This window comes from Culex quinquefasciatus, chromosome 2 (genome assembly GCF_015732765.1).
Source record: "Culex quinquefasciatus strain JHB chromosome 2, VPISU_Cqui_1.0_pri_paternal, whole genome shotgun sequence".
NCBI lineage: Eukaryota > Metazoa > Arthropoda > Insecta > Diptera > Culicidae > Culex > Culex quinquefasciatus.
In genome coordinates this window covers 174,435,628-174,456,844 of record NC_051862.1, presented here as the reverse complement: position 1 = coordinate 174,456,844, position 21,217 = coordinate 174,435,628, and the positions used below count along the sequence as shown (strand labels likewise).

General features: G+C 36.2%; 1 protein-coding gene across 1 annotated transcript in view; it reads right to left on the bottom strand.

Annotated features, from left to right (window-relative positions):
* Positions 1–21,217, bottom strand: part of LOC6033128 (kinesin-like protein CG14535) — a 214,591-nt gene that overhangs the window by 32,235 nt on the left and 161,139 nt on the right. Inside the window, exons 6-7 of the mRNA XM_038252044.1 lie at positions 7,788–8,069; positions 443–536 (exon numbers count right to left, since the gene is read on the bottom strand). Coding sequence (XP_038107972.1) covers positions 443–536; positions 7,788–8,069 — 376 coding nt within the window. The remainder of the gene's footprint in view (positions 1–442; positions 537–7,787; positions 8,070–21,217) is intronic.

Sequence of the window (21,217 nt, the reverse complement as noted above, 5' to 3'; positions counted from 1 at the left end):
ATCAATATCAGGTAATAAATTGCTTATTGGAGCATCTGTCTATCAAAACGTTTGCAATATTATGTTAAAATAGAGAGAATTTGCAAATTAGACGAAATTCAATTTGAGTATTTATCCTTCCAAATATACAAGAATTTAATTATAATAAAACAAAATCATATCATTTCGTTAATTATTTTTGCATAAACATGCAAATTTGTGAAATTCATAATATACGAGAAACTTTCACATTTAAACTCCACGCCTACCCGTCAATCTTGGGAATCAACTCAACGTCAAGAGATATCAAAAAACGGACCTCGGACCTTCGGAGAATGGCCCAGCTATATTTTAATAGTGAAAATAGTGTTGTTACAGAAAGCTTTACCGAGCACGCGTTTGTGGCAAGGGGCTGCCAAAAATACCTTCAAAAAATAGTATTAAAAAAAACAGTTCTACATACCAGCTCCAGGATAACCAAGTGACAGCAAACATCCGTCCGAACCTTCAAGCACCGCTGGTATCACTTCCGATAGGGCACTTCCACAGATATCGTGCTGTAAGGACAAGAAGAGAGACAAAAATCATGGAAGTGGCGATTCATTACCTCAGTACTATCTTTGGCGTTATTAATTTCATCATCTTTTATCCGACATCCAGAAAAAAAACAATCGGATATAATTATCGACGGCAGTAAAAACGTGACAAAGCATTTTCCGAGCTCAAACAACCCCCAAAATAAGCCAAAAGTATCCATTTTTGGTGCGATATAAACTCCTTCTCCTGCTGAGGATGAGGTGATAGCGATTCCGTATGGCCGGCACGTATTTCATTAGCTAACTTTCTGTCAACCTGTGGAAGTTATGGATCCATGCCAGGATGAAAGAAGAGGACGCGCTTGCCGATGGTGGCGATACTATTATTCATCATTATCATACTGGATCGCTTCTTAATGCTTTCGCTATGCTCTGAGGCTAAAGTTTCACTCCGTCAGGTTTCCTTCCGGAATACTAATAATTCCACCGAGTGGGGAAGGGTGGGAAAAGCCATCTCCATGACGATCTGTCCCCCCCCCTCCCTCCCCCATTGAAAGTGGTTCCGTTTGAACTCTCCGGAAGATATTACTTTCGCTAAGGTGGTTCCCATCTCCATCATCGTCGTTTCTGCTGATTATACCTGGAGAAATGCTTCACCTCCACACCCCGGATTGAGGGTATCGGTTAAGTGCAAAAGTTCAATCAGCCAGAATCAACACAGACTGCCTCGCCGCTTATATCTGGAACAAAGTTGGGCCTTAGCTGGTGGGAAGCTTTCCTGGTCCGTGATTAAAATATCGCCTCGATGTCACGTTTTTAAATTATCCGTGCCAGCATCGGAAGCTTACGCGTTCAGCAAAGGGGATGGGTGAAGTGTTCTGAACTTATCTCGACGGAACTGTGAGCCAAATTTAGATCTTCTTTAATTTTTTAACACAAAAATTCATTATTTTTGCTAAAAAAACTTTCGTTACTTTGTTTTCTAAATTTGTGAATTAAAAAAAATAATCAAGAAAAAAAAAATTTCAAGCCCACATTCCCACACCTTTTCGCCCCAATCGACCCATCACGTACTCGGGCCCTGTGAAGAGAGTGCCAAGTTTGCGACTTGTGGAAAATCGATTACGGCTTAAAGTTGCACTGAATATTTAATGATCCTCACTGGAGCTGAAACTAGGGGTGTATCATCGATTCGGCATGCGGTCAAAGTCGGAAAGTTGTTTTTCGAAAACGCACACACATACACACTCACACAAATCCACGACGATAAATCAGGATGCCAATTTCTGACCCAGACCAGACTCGTCAAATTTACACTCCATTACCTGTGGTCGATGGTCAAGGCGCGGGGATTTTGGTCGCACCAAACCGCTGCTGGACATCATTCTAGTTTGACAGCTTGCTCAGAACAGACGTGTGTCTTTTGAGCGCGTTTTTGACGGTGTTTTTTTTTTTAACTTTCGCCGACGGCCATGGCGGCGGCCGCGACGGCGGAGAGTGAGTGGACGGAGCATAGAACCGAGGATGGAAGGCCGTTCTACTGGAACGCGGCCATGAAGAAAAGTGTGTGGGAGAAACCGGACGGGTTCCAACCCAAAACGCAGGCGGCGACGGGCATGGAGGTGGAAAACTCCGAAGGAGGAGGAGAGGACGGGGGCGAATTTCGTCCCGTGATCAAGGTTCGGCGCAGGAAGGCTAACGAGGAGATCAACGTCGGCGATGGCCAGGAAGTGGAGAAACTGCTCAGCAACAACAAGTTCAGCCCGCTAGCGGAGAAGAGCAACAACAATAACAATGCGAATCCAGCAGCAGAAAAAACCGCCCCTGTGGCACCCGGCAATTCGGCCGGGGAGAAGAAGCAGCCGCCGCTGGTGGTGAAAGAAACGAGCTTCGCCCGCCTTGCGAAGGTGATGTCGACATGTGATGTCCAGCCGGAACACAAACTGACGCGGTACGGCACCAAAATTACGTGCTTCTCGAGCGACGACTTCGACACGGTGCAAGCCCACCTGAAGAAGAACAAGGTGCAGTTCTACACGCACGGAAAGCGCAGTGCGAGACCGCACCGGGTAGTAATGCGAGGTCTCCCGAACGCGGAACCGGATTACGTCAAGGAGCTGCTCAAGACGGAACATCAGCTGGACGTCTTGGCAGTACACGCCATCAGGCGGAAGCAGCAGCTTCCCGCCATCGATGAGACGCCTTTCATCGTGCTCTTCCCCAAGGGCACACCAGTTTGAAGGAGTTGAGTAGCAAGGTAAAGAAAGTGGGATCAGTCGTCGTCCGGTGGGTGGCCTACCGGAACAAAGAACCGCACGTGACCCAGTGCAAGAACTGCTTGCAGTTCGGTCACGGAACCAGTAACTGCCATCTCAAGCCAAGGTGCAGCAGCTGTGGGGTGCCCACAGCACGGAAAAGTGCAAAGCAGAAGAAACGCAAGCCAAGAAGTGTGTCAACTGCTCTGGATCCCACGAGGGTCTGGACCGCAGCTGTCCCAAACGTGCGCAGTTCATCCAGTCGAGGCAGCAGGCGTCCAAGCCGAAGCCGCCAGCATGGAAGAAGGAGAAACAGACTCCGGCAGGAGCCGCGTTCACCGCGGCGGATTTTCCTCCGCTACCTGGAGCGGTGCCGTCCGTCGGGACGGAAGAAAAACATCCTCGTCCCGCAGGAAGAAGTCGAGAAGATACTGGCGCCGGCGCCGGTGCATCCCCGAAGGAGCAACAAGGCGAACGGAAGCTGTACAGCGAGTCGGAGCTGTGGGCCATTTACCGAGAATACCGAGTACGCTTGAGGCAGTGCAAGACACCCGAGGAACAGATCGATGTGATCGCACACTTGTTGACGCATGGCGCGGGAAAATGATCATCTACTACAGTTACGTTTTTTTTTTCTCTTTTATTATTTTTGTACCATTGACCCTCGGTCCTAACCTGGTCGTAGCACCTAAAAGGACCTAATAAAAATAAGTTATGAAAAAAAAAAAAAAAAAAACCGCTGCTGGACCGTGCTCTAATGCTAATGAATGGATGCGATTGCTTTCAATCAATTATTCACCAAACCGACATCGGGAGGAGGCGGGTTCTTCGGGCGCGCCGACACGTGGTTATGGACGGGCGAAGGTAAACAAATTAAAGGGGGGAGGTCATGCAGTTGTTGGTATGATTAAAGGGATCTTAAGGAGTTGGTAGTGAAAGTGATTGTTGCTAGTTTGCTGAGGATAGATTGTTTGTATATGATTTAAATTGATTGCAATAAAATGTTGCTGGAAAGTTTTTATTTCGTCCTTGGCAGTTTCACAGTTAAAAAAACATGGTAATATTATATCTGGGAAGGGGCTCATCTTTTATGTCAGAAAAAATGTGTAATTTTACCTCTGAAAATGTGTTTTACCGCTTTTCTGGTGTAATGTCACTTTTTCAGTCTAAATTGAGGTAAAATTACATCATAAAAGAGGTAATATTCAACCTTCCAAAATTACACCATCCAAATTTTCAGTATTTTTGGTTGGGTTATTAAAAAAATATCTTGAAGGATTCATTTCTTTTGCATTTATTTTGCTGTGGAAATATTTAGAAATACGCAAGGGGTTTCCAGCATCAAGTACTGCTGACGAGTCTGAATGAAATTTACAATTTATTTTGTATCATTCTATTAGATATTTTTTAAACATGACCGATTGGTTGTAATTAATTATGTTTACAGCATAGTAAAAAATAACGTAAATTTGGAAGGTGTAATTTTGGAAGGTTGAATATTACCTTTTTTATGATGTAATTTTACCTCAAATAAGACTAAAAAAGTTACAATACACCAGATTACGGTTCGTTCAAAAATTACGTCCAGGAATAGGGGGAGGGGGGAGTCTAGGGTTTTGTGACAGCCCATGTTAAAGGTATAGAAAAAGTGCGTGACAGGGGGGTATGAAATCCCGAAAATCTCTGGACGTAATATTTGAACAAACCCTTAGTAGTAAAATTGCACATTTTCAGAGGTAAAATTACACTTTTTAATAATACCAATATTCTAGAATAAATAAATTATTTGCTAAAAATCCGAGCGATTATGAAAGTGTTAGTTTTCGGGATCAGTGCTGGAAACTCCTTACATGAAATGAATAAATACACAAAACAAGAATTAAAAAAATACTATCGATATTGAAAAAATATTTTAAATTTAACTTTTTATTGATTTTTTTTTTTGATTATAAAAAAGTAAGTATAATTAATTAAGCAAATTATCAAGAGTAACTAGAATTGCTCTGAAATGAATAAGTTAATCAAGAATAATTACTTTCTAAAATTCCGAGTAATGCAGGATAAGTCATAAACGATGCAGGAAACCCCTTGGAAATAAATTATTAATTGTTTTAGAGAAAATCATTAATCTTATTCAAAAAATATATAATTTTGGATCAGTTTGACCACGTTTTTCATCAGCATTCCACTGTTTCTAGGTCCAAATGTTATGGTTTTGATTTTTATTTGGCTAGGTAAATCATGCCATTTTGAAATGATTACAAAGAATCCAGATGATTTTAAGACCTTTGGGTAGAACATATTGAGCTTTCTTTAACATAAAAGCAAAAAATGTTTGAAAAGGAAAAAATACTCAGCAAAGTGATAAATTAAACAAAATAATAACAAATGACAGATTAAAAAGTACAAAATTCCATTAAAAATAAAGCATTAGAAACTTAACTATGTGAAAAATTTAATGACAAAACTTTAAAACATTTTAACAAGTCTATAGTATTTTTTTACTGCAGACGTGTTACAAGATAGCACACAAGCGACGATTTATTCAAAAAACCTGACTTTGAATCGCTTGCGGTAATTTGTTGTTAATATTTTTTTGATTCGGCTTATATTTAATTCGTAAATCACAGAACATTTTATGCTTCAAAATATTTTTTTTGTTTCCGTGAAACGTAACATAAACTTAATTTAACTAATTGAATTTACTATGTTGCTTCCGTCAAACTGTAACATAAAAATTAATAAAATCTATGAATTTGCTCGAATTTTCAACCACAATCAATGTTGGAGCCAATTTTAGACATTATTACCGTTATTAGTCAAAATATGGGTGCTGGAAAGACAGAATGCGTAACGTGATTTTCGAATGCTCCCCACTACTCCTTGAAGATTTTTTTTAAAGATTTCAAGACCGATGTGGTTTTGTTTTGAGACCCCCGGGAGAACATTCATCGGACCAAAAGAATTTAGGCATTATGCATAAAGATTAAATTAAAAATGAATAAATTTAAGAGCTTAGTACAAAGTTCCTTGTCATAATGGTCATGTGTAACATAACCACCTTTTCAATCAAATAAAAGCATTTAAATATTAGAACTTCAAGATACTAAATAACAGAGATAGTATTAAAAACCAATGGTAAAATATAAACCTTGTTTACATAAAAAATAAAATCTATTCTTGCCTTAAGGGGTTACATACATGTAGAAAATCACAAAATTTCATATTACAGAAAATTTATTAAATCCACTTAAAAGATGATTTTCAATCAATCCTGAAAGTTTCATGAAATTTTATATTTATTTCATGATTACTGAACTGAGTTAGAGACGATATAAGCTCAGAATTTTGCCATGCGCAAAGCCAAAGTTGTCTAACTTTCCGAGCGTTTTTCTCTGAACACCAAGTTGATTTACGGGTGCCACGATATCTCGAGATGGGATGGACCAAATTGGCTGAAATTTTGGGTGAAGACTCCCAAAACATGTCCCGTGTGCATGACGGAGCCCGATTTTGAAATTTTCAATTTTCAAAAAATACAAAAATCAAAAACTGGTGATTTTTTATATGAAAAACTGAAAAATATTTTCATCTTTTTTTTTAAATAAACTTTTTAAAAATCGGCCTTCGTCATGCACACAGGACCGGTTTAACGAGTCTTCATCAAAATTTTGAGCCGATTTGGTCGAAGCAATGTTGAGATATCGTGGCACCCGTTTTCTGAAACTGCTAACTTCAAATAGCTATATCTCAGCAATGATACAACCAAATGTCTTCAAATTTGTTTTGTTAATAGATGAAAATGTATATTTTAATGCCCTGAAAACAGATTTTGAAAAAAGTTTAATTGTGTGCTCAAACTGACCTCTGACATTTTTGCCGATTTACATGTATGTAACCCCTTAAATTAAAAAATATTAAAAAAAAGTTATAATAAGGATAATTTTGTGTACAAATCCTTCAAATAATCAAAACAAAAATATAATTAATAATTTCCAATGAAGTATGTGTTAGAATAAAATTCTTTAAATCGTCCAAACAAACACTAATCAAAATTACTTGTCTGGTAAAAAAAATGGTAAGAATAGCTTATATATCTTTTAAAAGATTGTTAACAATAAAATTACGTTTGTTTTTAAAATAGTTTATGATCTTTATTTTAAGTTAACAATCATTTTTCTGAATTTTTAAAGTTTAATGTTTAATGCCTATTCAATTTTAAAATAATATTGTATTTCCTAGTTAGACATATTGTATGGGGTCGAGAACAGGGTTTAAAAATCAAATATTTTTTTGTAAAATGTGGTTTTTGCGAAAATTGACGAAAATTGCCGTTTTTGGAACCAGCCTAGCACGCTGCACCCTAAAAGCCAAATAAAAAAATATGGGTCAAATTATTTTGGCTAAGGAACCCCCACAAAAATGTTGAGCCCGATCGGAGAACTTTTTTTTCGGTTTAGGCTCTTTTCAAATGGAATTGCTGTATGTTGCTTTTGAATAACATGCATTAAAATTCTGTAATTTTCAAAGATAAAAAAACAGGTTTCAATATGTCCAATACAAATTATAAACGAGATTCCGTAACACAAAGGTCATTAACTATTCCGAGAAGGTGCTTCTACACCCACATAATTCCAGATCTCACATAACACCCCAAAACCTAGCAGCGACATGCTTGATTACCCGATTATTCGACCCGGCACGCCGGAAGCGACCCCGTAATGGCACTAAAAATCCTTTACTCAACAATCATTCGATACTAACGCCCATAACACACACTTAATTTCGAACACGAGCCTTTTTGTATGGCTGCCGGGTTTGGTTAGGGTGGTCCTTTGATTGTTTATAAATTTGTGAAATAGATCAATTTCTAGCCATTTTTTTTTTTAAAGAATTCATGACTTTTTAGATTTGGATTTTAAAAAGTTTTAATAAATCAGACCACCCCAACTTAATCACGTTTCCAAAAAACCCACAAACTCACACACACATGTGTGTGCACAACGGTTCACCTTACCTGTGAGTCCTCGGTCGTAAATAATGCATCGAACGCAAACATTTTCGGCGCCGATACCATTGGGCCCCGTTCCTGGGTCACGGTGGCCGCATTGCTTCCGGCGGCTGCGGCGGCCACGGCAGCGGCCAGTCCCGACTGGGGCTCGCACAGCGTCACCTGGCGCTTCTTCTTGTCCACCGTCAGGTAGCTTGGGGTGGGCGTGGGCGTCGGTTCCTCTTGACCGGAGGGCTGTGTCGTGGGCGGCTTTGGAGGGTCATCCGAAACTCGGAGCATTACTTTGACCTGCAAAAACGAGAAACGAGCAGAAAGTACACACATTTAGTGGGGAAGGTGGTTGCAGGGCGGAACATTCATCTGATATGTATGTGGACATGGCGTTGGGTGGAAAATGGGGTTATATTTGCAGACACCGGTCAGGGTTGTGTGTCTGGACGACATGGAATATCTGTTTTCCCGGAACGACCATTTGGGGTGACGGTCCGCAAGTGAGACTGTTCGAGTGGAGTAATTTGATCACAACTGTGATTTTTTTTTTGAAATTGTGAAGTAAATGATTAAGAAATAAAAGAAGTATTTTTGCTAAATTGTGTGTTTAAACCTAAGTAATTCTGTAGAATATCTGAAAAATCTTGCTCATTTTTTGACCTTTTTAGGTCAATACAAATGCTAAAACAAAACAAAATCAAGGAGCATCAAATAATGATTGCTATAAACTGAAAGACCACAGAAATCTAATAAAATTTTGTATTTGCTTTATAACTAAAATTACCAAAATTTCTTTCAATTACGATTTTATATAATTAAGGGGATTAAAAAAGGTATTTGGCTCTAGAGTTTAATCTGAAGAAAAAAAAAATAATTGTACTAAAATTTCATAATACATTTTAAATCAAATTTCTGGTGGAAAAATTGCCTTCACAAAAAAGTGCACCGTTATCACCGAAATTTTCAAAAAATGTCCGTTTTGATGCAATTTAAAAAAAGGAAGTAGAAAAAAAAAATCCTAAAACTTGTTTTCAGAAATTGACAATCAGACACCTGGTGATAATTTAAAATTTTCGATTCAAGCTTTACATTTTAAAATTTTTCAAATGATTGTTTTGAGACTATAATGCCAATGCTAATATTATTCAAATATTATAACACATTTCTTGAATAAATATAAACAATTATCACATGTTTGAAATACTAACTATATAAATTTAAAATATCTTTCGATTAATTGTTATTTTTAACATTCCTTTGAAGTTTAATATTTTAAAAGGTCTAAAAATCCATGGTTCGGATAATATAGTAAGAATATAATATTTTTGATTATTTTTATATTTCTTCGAAAAAATCGATTTTTTTCAATTATTTGATTCTGATAAAGGCGTCCGGGTTCTGAGTTTCCCAGAAAGCGGTAAAAATATTTTTGAAATCCCGGGAATTCCTTTTATTTAAAATTTTTGTCTACCTTTTAAAATCGGCCCAAAAAAATTAAAGGCCAAAAAAAGGATTTTTTTCAAAAAAACCTTCAAATTTTCAATGTAAAATATTGTGAAATTAATTAAAAATGCATTCCCCTGCGTTCAGAATCATTTAGCATGCCAATCTCTTGAATTTTTGAAAATTTTCAAAGTTTAGTATTGCATAAAGCTTTTTTTCGCTAAAAATAATGTTTGCGTCTAATCTTACTTTTTATTAAAACTAAGGCCGATGCAAATATTTAAAAAAGTTTTTGTCCCTCGGCCCTGGCCGAGGTCAAGGGGGGGGGGGCAAAAAAATAAAAAAATATAAAAATTTGAATAACAAGCCATAGTCTTCACATTTAAATTAAAAAAGTGTTTTAAAATGCATTTTACACTAGTTCAGTTGTTTTGCAATCATTAGTTTTCAAAAAATTTGAGATCTGACAAAAACAAAAATTGTATCGAAAAAAAAGATTTTATATCGAAAATTTTCAAAAAATCTTAAGACTTTTTCATAAACCCAAACATGCTAAAAATGATTTTAAACGCAGGAGAATGTATTCTTATTTGATTTCAGCTGGTTGCACTTGAATTTTAATTAAAATTTTGAAGTTTATTGTAAAAATATGTTTTTTGCCCCCTGATTTTTCGGGCCAAATTTGAAGGGGGGGGGGGGGGTGACAAAAACTTTTAAAAATATTTGTACCAGCCTAATGATTGCAAAACAAATTATCTAGTTTAAAATTCATTTTAATTTCCCCCCCCCCCTTTTGACCGCGGCTAGAGCCGAGGGACAAAAACTTTGAAAAATATAGAAGAAATTAAATATGACATTTATTTTTTGTTTTTGTTGAGTTTTGGATTTTAAACTAACTACAATTTTTTATTACAATGTGATTATAATTGAATATGTCTTTTATAAATATAATTCTTTTATACTTTTTTATATGACATGAGCAGAAAAGCTTAATTTTTTTGAAAATGTCTATAAAAAATGAAGCGACATCAAATAAAATAATAGCAGTCAATGTAAAATATTAAAAAAAGTTTTGTTTTACTCAAAAACAAAAAGTCAATTTCATCCACATTTTTGCCATAAATTAGGCTTGAAATTACTTTACTTGAAAATTGTCTAAAAAAAAATTATAGTACTTATCGATTGCAATTATGATTTTTAAATGTGTAAGATTTTTTCTACAAACAGTTTTTTTTCTTCAAAAATTGTGGGTTTCATCCCGTAAAACAAATACAAAAAAATCAATAATTTAAAAATACTAATTTTGGGATTTTAGTTTTGTAAAGGGTTGTTCGTTATTTTAGGAGAATTGCTCAACTGGTAACATATAAATTTTATACCATCTCTTAAATAAAGTCATCATAATGAAGTGTTACCATGACTATTTGCACATTTAAGATTGGTCTGAGAATTTTGAGCGAGTTGTGGCGCTATAACCACGGCAAATAGTGTCCTGGGCATTTGTGGAAATACAATGTCCCATCCTTGAGGGTCCCGGAGCACCAAAACTTCTTAGCATGGTGCTCCCAACGAATAATAACCTAAAACCAAAACTCGGAGCGTATGGTGGTGTGTCCCCACGCTTCTTCCTCCCCTGTAGATTCAGAACTGTATTGTGGTTTGAACACACACCCCGTGCTCAAACTCAATCTAATTCAACGAATCATCTCTGCGGTAAACTTTACGCAGTAGGCCTGGCTGGTTTAACGTTTTGTGATGTTTCAATGCATTCTATTGCAATGGTACACTACAAATGTTAATAAATGACAAGAAGAGGCTAGGCGTCATCTAACCTAAGGCACTCTCCAGGATCCCTTCGAAAGATTGGCTGCGCTAGGGTTTGATTAGATTAGATTAGATTAGATTTAAGATTGGTCTGAGAATTTAAAAAAAATTGGAAGAGGAAGGATGCAACGACTTTCACTGTTTATGTGTATTCTTAACATACAATGACCGGAGAAATTATTTTCAGAAAGAATCACTTACAATATCTTAGCCATTTTTTTTTTAACTATTTCAATGAAGATATTTCCAAAAAAGTTGCACTCATGATTTTTCAAATTTTTGTTAAAGATCCCTGATTTTTTATGTAATTTCATCAAACCAAAAATAAATTTCAGATGAACTGAACTTCACAGTAACGTGGTGCTGGAAACTTGAATTAAAATGTGATACGATTAATGCAGTCCTGGTTTGCCGGCTGGCAATGTCAGCTTTACCAGCCAGCCAGCTGAAGACATTAAGTCTGCAGTAGTCACCGTCACCGAGGACGATGTGTTTGCTGGCAGCAGAATCAGAAACACAGCAGAGTCAGTTTATTTATTTAAGAAGTGGTCGACAGTGTCCTATGACCGGGTGTACGGTGTGACCGTACCCAGCAAATGGTCATGAAAATTGTGAAAATGTCGGATGGGTAATGGAAAATATCCACTTAATGTAAAATTTATCGGTTTGTTGGACAAGGATGGTGCACTTTGTGAAGAGGGTTTGAGGTGTCATGCTTTTATGAAGGGATGGAAAGTAATTGTGGTTGGAAATGTTTCAATTAGAAATTGGTCGTGGAATCTTTGCATTGTTTCTAAATAACGTTCGAAGTCATTATTTGTAAAATCTTCAGGTTAGTACTTTAATCTTCTTGAAACTCATTTAAAAACATTAAAGTACCCTCTTCAAAACTCGTTTTCAATTACCGAAAACCAGGCACAAACTTCACGGAAAAACAGCACCGTAATGATTGACACAATTCCACCTTCCACAAACGAAAACGTCACCATCCCCACTCTCGTTGAACAAACCGCTCGGAAAAGTCATCCCAGCAGAGAGGCAAAAAACGAAAACTTCCAAATCAAACCCAACTCAATTACGACCATCAACCGCCAAATTCGCCTCCCACCTCCCGAGACCCGGCGAAAAGTCAGTCAGTCAGTCACATTTTCCAACACCACCTCCTTCCACCACCGCTCCAACTCGTCCAAAAGTTGCGAGTCACTCATTTCAAATTAAATAAACACAAAATTAAATCACCTGAAGCATCCACACCGCGGTTGGTGGAGTCGAGAAAATCAAAAGGTGTGCTGCTGCCGCTACCTTGGTTTCAGTTTCCATTCATTCAATTTCCATTCAATTTGGCCGTGGTCTCACCCGGAAACACCCACTTTGCGGAAAGGAAAATCCGAGCGAGCACACAAAAAAACGGTGTACCTTTGTTCTACCGACTTGTTCACAGAGCAGTGGAGAGGAAAAAAAAAACGAGGAAAAACCTCGCGCACAAAAAGGCACGAAAATTTCTTCAAATTAAATAACGCGATAAAAAGTTTACAAAAGAAATTTCCTCCTGCTCTGGCAAGAGCTGTGTGCGGCAGAGTGGCTGCCAGTTAGAGAAAAGTCGTATCAAGTTTGTTAGAGCTTTTTGAGCTTTTTTTTTCCTGTTTGAGCTTGAAGTCGTACTCTGAGGTTTTGCGGCGTTGTTCTACACAGAGAATGGTGACAACTTGTCGACAGAATGGTATTGATTTAAATTTGAGTGCGGTGGGAGAAAAAATCCCCCAGAGCTGATGACAGTTCAAACAAACAAAGATTAGAGGTAGAAACACTGCGGAAAAAAGTCAGCAACTCATTAGTGTTCGCTTTCTTGCTGTGAGGGCTGCCAGAGTGTACGTGATCGTGGTCTGGGAATGGAGAATGGTGATGATATCTGCAATGATTGTGCAGACGGGATTTTTTGCAGGAGTTTTTTGTGTCTTGAATTTCTGCTACTTTTTGTTTTGGTTTAGGTTAGGAAAAAAAAAAGCTTTGTTCCTAAAAGAATCTAAGATTTTCTTAAACAAATACATGTTTTATTCCATTTTTTGAGTAATTCATTCCTTCCAGTTTCAGTTAAAAAGTAAATGAGCAATTCCAGCTCAAATCAGGAATTTTTCTGGTACTTATGTACCCGACCCTCTCCGATTTCAATGAAACTTTTTAGACATGTTATCCTAGGCCTATATAAGCCATTTTTGTGTATATGGAGCCAATAGTACTCGAAAATAACATTTGAGAAGGGCGTAAGGTATTTAAATATTTTTGTATTTTGCATTTTAAAAATTACTGTATCTCGAAGCCATTGCGTCGTATCAAAAAGTGGTCAAAGACAAACTTGTAGGAAATTAGACGGGCTTTCTGAAAAAAATACACTGAAACAAAAATACACGCCACCTCTATGAGATTTTTTGATTTATAAGTCTAAAACTTAAATTTAAAGGTGTTGTCACGATTTTTTTTCGTTCAAAATTTTTGAGGAAATAGCCTAAGATGTTACCAAAAGACTGACGAAAAATGCAGGATGGTATGTTTCTCCTAAAAAAATACAAAAATCATTTACTAAAACTGTTTTTTTGAAAAGTGGTCTAAACGTCAAAATTTTCAAAAACCCATTGTGGGAATCGATTCCCCAGACAATTTTACATAAAAGTCTCCATATTGACCATTGTCCTTTGTCCAATCCTTGGGAAGATACAGCGGCTTTAAAAATAAAAATGATGAAAAAATGGGTTTTTTGTGGTTTTTGGCAATTTCTATATGACAGACTTGGTTTTTCAGTCTCGTAAGTATTTTTACCGGAAAGCTCGTCAAATTTCCTATAAGTTTGCCTGTGACAGCTTTTTGATTTGACTCGTTTTGATATTTACGTAAGCTAATTTACTATCCAGGTTTCTACCACACTGAAAAAAATATTCCCTTTTCAGTTATTAACAATGTAATTAAGCTTATAACTGTAAGCCCTTACATCCAATTGAAATGCTGTCAAAGGCAAACTTATGGGAAATTGGACGAGCTTTCCGGTAAAAATACTTACGAGACTGAAAAACCAAGTCTGTCATATAGAAATAGCCAAAAACCACAAAAAAACCAATTTTTTCATCATTTTTATTTTTAAAGCCGCTGTATCTTCCCAAGGATTGGACATAGGACAATGGTCAATATGGAGACTTTTATGTAAAATTGTCTGGGGAATCGATTCCCACTATGGGTTTTTGAAAATTTTGACGTTTAGACCACTTTTCAAAAAAACAGTTTTAGTAAATGATTTTTGTATTTTTTTAGGAGAAACATACCATCCTGCATTTTTCGTCAATCTTTTGGTAACATCTTAGGCTATTTCCTCAAAAATTTTGAACGAAAAAAAATCGTGACAACACCTTTAAATTTAAGTTTTAGACTTACAAATCAAAAAATCTCATAGAAGTGGCGTGTATTTTTGTTTCAGTGTATTTTTTTCAGAAAGCCCGTCCAATTTCCTACAAGTTTGTCTCTGACCACTTTTTGATACGACGCAATGGCTTCGAGATACAGTAATTTTAAAATTGCAAAATACAAAAATATTTAAATACCTTACGCCCTTCTCAAATGTTATTTTCGAGTACTATTGGCTCCATATACACAAAAATGGCTTATATAGGCCTAGGATAACATGTCTAAAAAGTTTCATTGAAATCGGAGAGGGTCGGGTACAAAAGTACCAGAAAAATTCCTGATTTGAGCTGGAATTGCTCAAATGCAACATTTTTTATCAAGCTAATGGAGCTGTAGATATTTGAATTTTGCCCTTTTTGCGGTTAGTTGCAAAAGACCTCCATTTTTAAACAGCGGTATCTCAGGAACCATCAATCGGTGTACCCGGATAGAAATCCTGTAAGCTAATCCGGTAACTCTGTGTTGTTGAATTCGACAACATTGAAATGTTTCCAAAATCACCATTTTTTCGATATCGTTGAAAAAGTCTGGTAAACTGGCAACATTGTTCCCATTTTTTTACTATTTTGGAAATTTTAATTCAACATCACAGAGTTACCGGATTTGCATACAGGATTTCTATCCGTGTAGGTTGTTTTTTTCTCCAGGACTCATTTGAAGACCATAGTTTTTCTGAGAATGTTTTAAATTTATTGTCTTGTTTTGGTTAATGTTATCATGTTATTTCACATGATATTTAGTTTTTAATTTTAGAGTTTTAATAAATACTTTAAAATAGATACCGTCAGTGGTAGTGACATTGGGTCTGATGGGTGAGATTGGGTCAAAGTGATTTTTTACAGATTTTACCATTTCTCAGATTCTTCTCAATGAAACTGAATTGAGCATGAGCATGAGCATGAGAGACCACCCATGGTTGTCCTTCTCCGTTGCTGAACAGGACCGTAATATCCTATCAACACAACCGGTCATACGCTTCAACGATCAAATAATGTTTCCCTTATCAACAGCATGCATGAATGCGCTGAAAAGATAAAACATCACGATCATCAAAACTAGAGCCGTTGCTAATAGGTAACAGTCATTGGCCACCAACGGCGCCCGCCATGTCAGTTTGTAGATCTCGAGGGAACGGGACGGGAATGTTAGTTAGCACAGGCTGCTACCAAGGGTGGGTTCTATACGATATCCACACCCCCGCGTGTGCCGGAAAACTACTTCTACTTGGGATTTTGTTAGTGGGAAAGGGTAATGGCCAGGATTCATCATAAAGGATGATGATGTGGCCCAATAATCAATAAATTTCATTTAATAGGGTGATGTATTATTCTCAAGGCAAACAATCGGATGCTGCGGATGAGACTATTCCCGTTTATTTGCTGTTGAGTTTAGCTTAAATGATTCAATCTTAGACAGCCGGCTGTGGAAAGATATGATCAAAATAATATGTAATTAAATGGTGAAATATTATACTCAGCGTAACATTTTTGTATAGAGTTTAACTAAGATGATTTATACTTTCGAATAATTATTAAATGTGTGACTAATCAATGGCTGATGAATTACGATGTTTTAAGCAGGACTGGAATAATCGCGTTGAAACAATATTTGTCGCGTGTTTTTCGAGCTACAGTGCTAAGAAGAGGTATTTTCACGGTGACCCGACGGAAAGACGCTTTAAATTGGACTAGCATAGTTGTCATTGCAGCCACCAGAGCCAGCCGCATTCTTTAACACACGCACGCACACGCCCGAAAACAACAAAAACATACCGGCGACGAACGCGAAAAAACAAGCGATCGGATGGATTGGCGCTACAAGTCGAACAAAAAATAAACTGTCTGACACAATTTTCAATAAATTCAAGAAAACGCGTTATTGGACCCTGCGTAAATTTTGACCGTTGAAATGCGTACATCTTCTATTCTCTTCGCACATTTTACAAAAAAAGCGATCGCGACCAAAATAAATAAAGACTAAAAGAAAAACAAAGAACGCTCTCACCCAAATCCAGCAACGATTTCTGTCATCTTAGAGTAGGGTTGCAAACAACAGCTGACAAGTGCACTCAACCGACTGCTGCGCCAACGGAGCCTTTTTCTTGCACAACAAGCGATGCTTTCTTTTCGACCCCACGATAGTCAGCAGCAGTCATACACACCCATCACAATTATAAAAACGCGCACACGGCGGCCCCAAAACTTATTTTGTTTGTTTAAGCATCATTCACTACTGGTTCAGATGAGCAGCATTCAAAACTACGCATTTTTCAAATCTCGGGACATAAATTGGCAGAGTTCGTCGTTCACCAATTATGCCTCAATTATGCTCTTAAACTTTAAACTAAAACTAAACTAAAATTCACTCGCGTTAATGAAGTTCATTTTCAGTATTGTAACAATAATTCCAATTTCGATCAATTTCTTTTCGACCAAGATTGCAATTCCACTAAAACACTTCAGCTCTTCTTAGCCGGCTCTAGTACTGCAATTTTGCAGTCACACTAACCCGAGCAGACGGAAATAACTTGGGAAGGTCAGTTTTTGATATTGTGAGAAGATCGAAATATGTTATTGGGATGATCGGATTAGTTGTTAAAATAACAAAAATCAATAACAAAGATTTGTTCGAAGAATAACTTAAACTGTTATTATGTTGTTATTGCAATAACAAACCAATAACACAGAAGGAATCATGAAGGAATAACAAGATTTGTTATTTTGTGCGGAGAGGTGGAGCAGCATAATAACAAAAATGTTATTGAACTGGTATGTCTCCATAACAAAAAAAGTTATTGTTTTGGTTTATTTGTAATTTGCAAATAAACCTGCAGTTGCCATAACTCCTCTGTACTAGTCAGGGCTGCAGAGTCGGGTACCTCCAAGCGACTTTGAATCCATACTTTGAAGACAACTCCGACTCTGGATGCAGGATATGACGTCAACGACGACTTTAGCTCTCCAAAAATACCCGACTTCACAGATTCCGACTCCAAGTAAAAGTTACTGAAAATTAGATGAATCCGATGCAGTCTCCGAGGTCACACTCCAGCTCGAACTTCAACGTCAGCTCCGACTTCCTGGCTCTGTGAAAATAATAACAGTTTTTGTTATTCACACTTCAAAAATTCTCAATAAATAAATCAATTCCGTTAGGGAATATAACAAAATAAAAAAAAAGAACTCTCAAAAGTTTATTTATCGGATTAATTTTAGCTTGAAACCCTATTTCATGGTGAAATAATGACCCCGATGAAATTGGTCCAAATTATTTCATAGTTCTAGCCAATTTTAGTAAAATCGCTTAGGGGGTATATCAAAAAATTAAAAAAATCAACTTTCAAAATTTCAACTTTTTAGAATAATTTTAGCTTAAGGACCCCATTTCATGGCCAAAATAATGACCCCGACGAAATTGGTCAAAATTATCCCATAGTTCTTGCCAATTTTAGCAAAGTCCCTTAGGGGGTATATCAAATAATTTAAAAAATCAACTTCCAAAATTTCAACTTTTTAGAATAATTTTAGCTTAAGGACCCCATTTCATGGCCAAAATATTGACCCCGACGAAATTAGACAAAATTATCCCAAAGATCTAAACATATTTAACAAAAGAAAAATAATAACAGATTGTGTTATGGACACTTAGAAACTTTTCCATTTGTGCGATTTGTGGTAATTTTATTTCTAAGTCAGTATACCGAACGAATAACAAATTTTGTTATTAGGAGAGTTTTGAAATGTATAACATTTCCTCTTATTGGCGTGTTATTAAACATTTTCAATATAATATCACTTCAATACCAAATTTTGTTATTTTATCAGAAACTGTTATTATTTTTTCTTCTTGAAGTTGAACTTCAGGTTAAAATAATAACACTTTTTGTTATTTTAACAGGATTGGTTATTGAAATATTATTAATTTTGTTATTACCGTCTGCCCGGGAATACATAAACACTCGCGGACGAATGTTAAAGTGAGAAAGAAAACCGGCACTTCAAAACGCACGATCACTGCTTTTGTTTCTCTTTCACACATTCGCACACAGGCAATTTACAAAAAAGCCATGATTCCTCCTACGGGTGGCTAGGCTCAAAGCCAACGCCAACAAATGTTTTGCCGATCGGAGAACGCAGCATAATCAGATTTTCCACAAAGTTTTCGGACACATAAAAAATATGTTTCATGGCATCCAAATCATCACGAAAACCGTTCGCCATTATTTCCCGCTTCCGTGTTGTCGGCGCAGCGCACTCATGCTAGAAGCCAAGCTCACCACAACACTCATGCCAGCCGGACCAAGTCCGTCACACACACATTTGTACTCTTTTTCCGGAGGGCAGAACGCAACTTGTTTTTACCATATCGTTGTATTTGAGCATCATTTTAGTTTCATTTGACCCAATGAAACCCCCTCTAAGAAGTAGAAGCGAACCACACTAATTTTCCACGATTTTCAAGGAAATATCAAGGAAAAATCCCAAAACCTGCCGAAAACCACAATTAATGCTACTAAATTCTTCTACATTTAATGACATGCCAAAACATGATAATTTTTAATGAATCTTCTTTTTCTTTTTCTTTTTCTTTTTTGCTACGAAAAGTGCAAAATCAAACAAAAATAATAGTTTGAAAGCTACACACATTATTTATAACATCTAATTTGTTTTAATTTATAAAAGAATGTATAAACTGACAAAAATGGTTTCTAATTCTAATACCCTAAAATTCTTTTTATTTCAAATAATGTAACAGAATGAAATACTCACAGGAAATTTTTTTTAAACAAAATTTGTCCAGGAAATATTTGAAAAAAAAGTCTTGAAATTGTCTATTTTGAACTTTTAAATATGCAAAATAATGTTAAATTAAGACTTTTAATCCTCCAAAGCCCATGATATAACCAGAGTTCCAAAACATTAAAAAATAATAAATAAATGTTCTGAAATGTTATTTAACTTGTTTGATTTATTTTCCAGCATTTTCTAAATGGAGCCTCGAAAAAAAAACCTTGTTCAGGTTTGATCTAATCATTTTTAATTCATCCATTCCATGATGAGCAAGTACAAAGTATAGGAATTATTTCAGAAAAATAATAATGATAAAATCAATCGTTTCGTTCATAACTTTGATAAAAGTACATATTTTTGAAATGTTATAAAAACTTTTTTTATAGTACAGTGAAACCTCTTTTTACGCGGTGGCGTTACGCTTTTTATTTCGCCGATTTCTCTGGAACGACGAAACATTTTTGCAATCTTTTAAAAGCAATTTGTAGGTTTTGTTCAGTTCTACAAAATGCTTTTTGAAGCTTGCAAAAATATTGTGCAGTTTAAGAGCAATCGACGAAACAAAAAGCGTAACGCCACCGCGTAAAAAGAGGTTTCTCTGTATTGAATTTTTAAAAATATTTTTTTTTTATATATTTTGTCTTGATAATTCGAATAATGATAGGCTTTCTATTCTCCGTTCATAACTTCTTAAGTAATTGATTAAGATAGGCTAATTTAGGGGAAATACACCTTTTCTCGAAAGTCAACTATCTTCGGCGTATGGAGAGTTTGATGCACGATTAAAGCTCCAAAAAAACTGTTCAGGCCATAAACTTACCAGTGACAGCTCCGCCTTGAGTAAGCATACAAATTTATGCCAGAAAAAAATGACTGTAATATTAATCAGGAAATGATGACAAATTTGTTGTCTAAAATATTGCATCAGGAACTGTTAAATTTTCATCAATTTTGGGTTAATTTTAAACAGGTTCACCTTTTTAACACATTTTTTATGTAATATTACTCAAAAAAGAGGTGATATTTGACCAATCAAATTTTCAATATACCAAAATTACACTTATTTTTCTGTGAACGAGATTAAATTGTATGCACTTTGTATCAAAATGTCTATTTTGCGGCAACATTTTTCATCACTTTGATTGCACACTTGTTCACACACAAGATGAGATCTCAACCGCTTAACGGAAGTCGCCATAACCATCTTTTCACTTGCGCTAACGTGTTCACAGCGCTTAACACTGGACACCAACACCACCAACAGAGCGTATAATAGTGAGTCAGTGATGCCAGGAAACTTTCCTTATAAATGCCTTTTTAGTGACTGTTCGCTCAAAATTCCGTCACAAATGGCAGCACTAAGCAGACCCAAAAGAACGCTGAAAAAAGAAGTCTGCTGAAAATAGAAATTGCGTTTACTCCAGTGCATTCTCGCCTGATTAAAATAGACTTTGGAAATACTTTTTGTAAAATTCTTGTAAAAGAAATAGGAATAATGTTTTGTAAAAGACGAATCGTTCTTAAAAAGCAGCGCTAATTGTTGGTGTTCCTGGTTTAAGAAAATTTCAAGAGACACCCCGGATTATCGAGCATCATTTATACACCACCGCTTAGAGAGATGGGAAAGGATATATTTGCCCTAAGTATTTTTTATGGCTGCGTTTTTTTATCATTAAACTTCATTGGAAAAATGTTTTGAGGACATCAATTTCTTAATGCCTTTCAACTGCTGATTAATTCAAAGTTGGAGACAGAGTTTGCGGGTGCTTGAATAATCGAAAATAAAAATAAAGTTTTAAAATAACCTTAAAGGTTACATACACTACTTTTTTAACCAGTTTTCAGGACATATAAGTATACATTTTGAACAATAACAACATAAATTTGAAAATATAAATTTGTATCATTGCCGAGATGAAGTTATTTAAAATTCCAAAA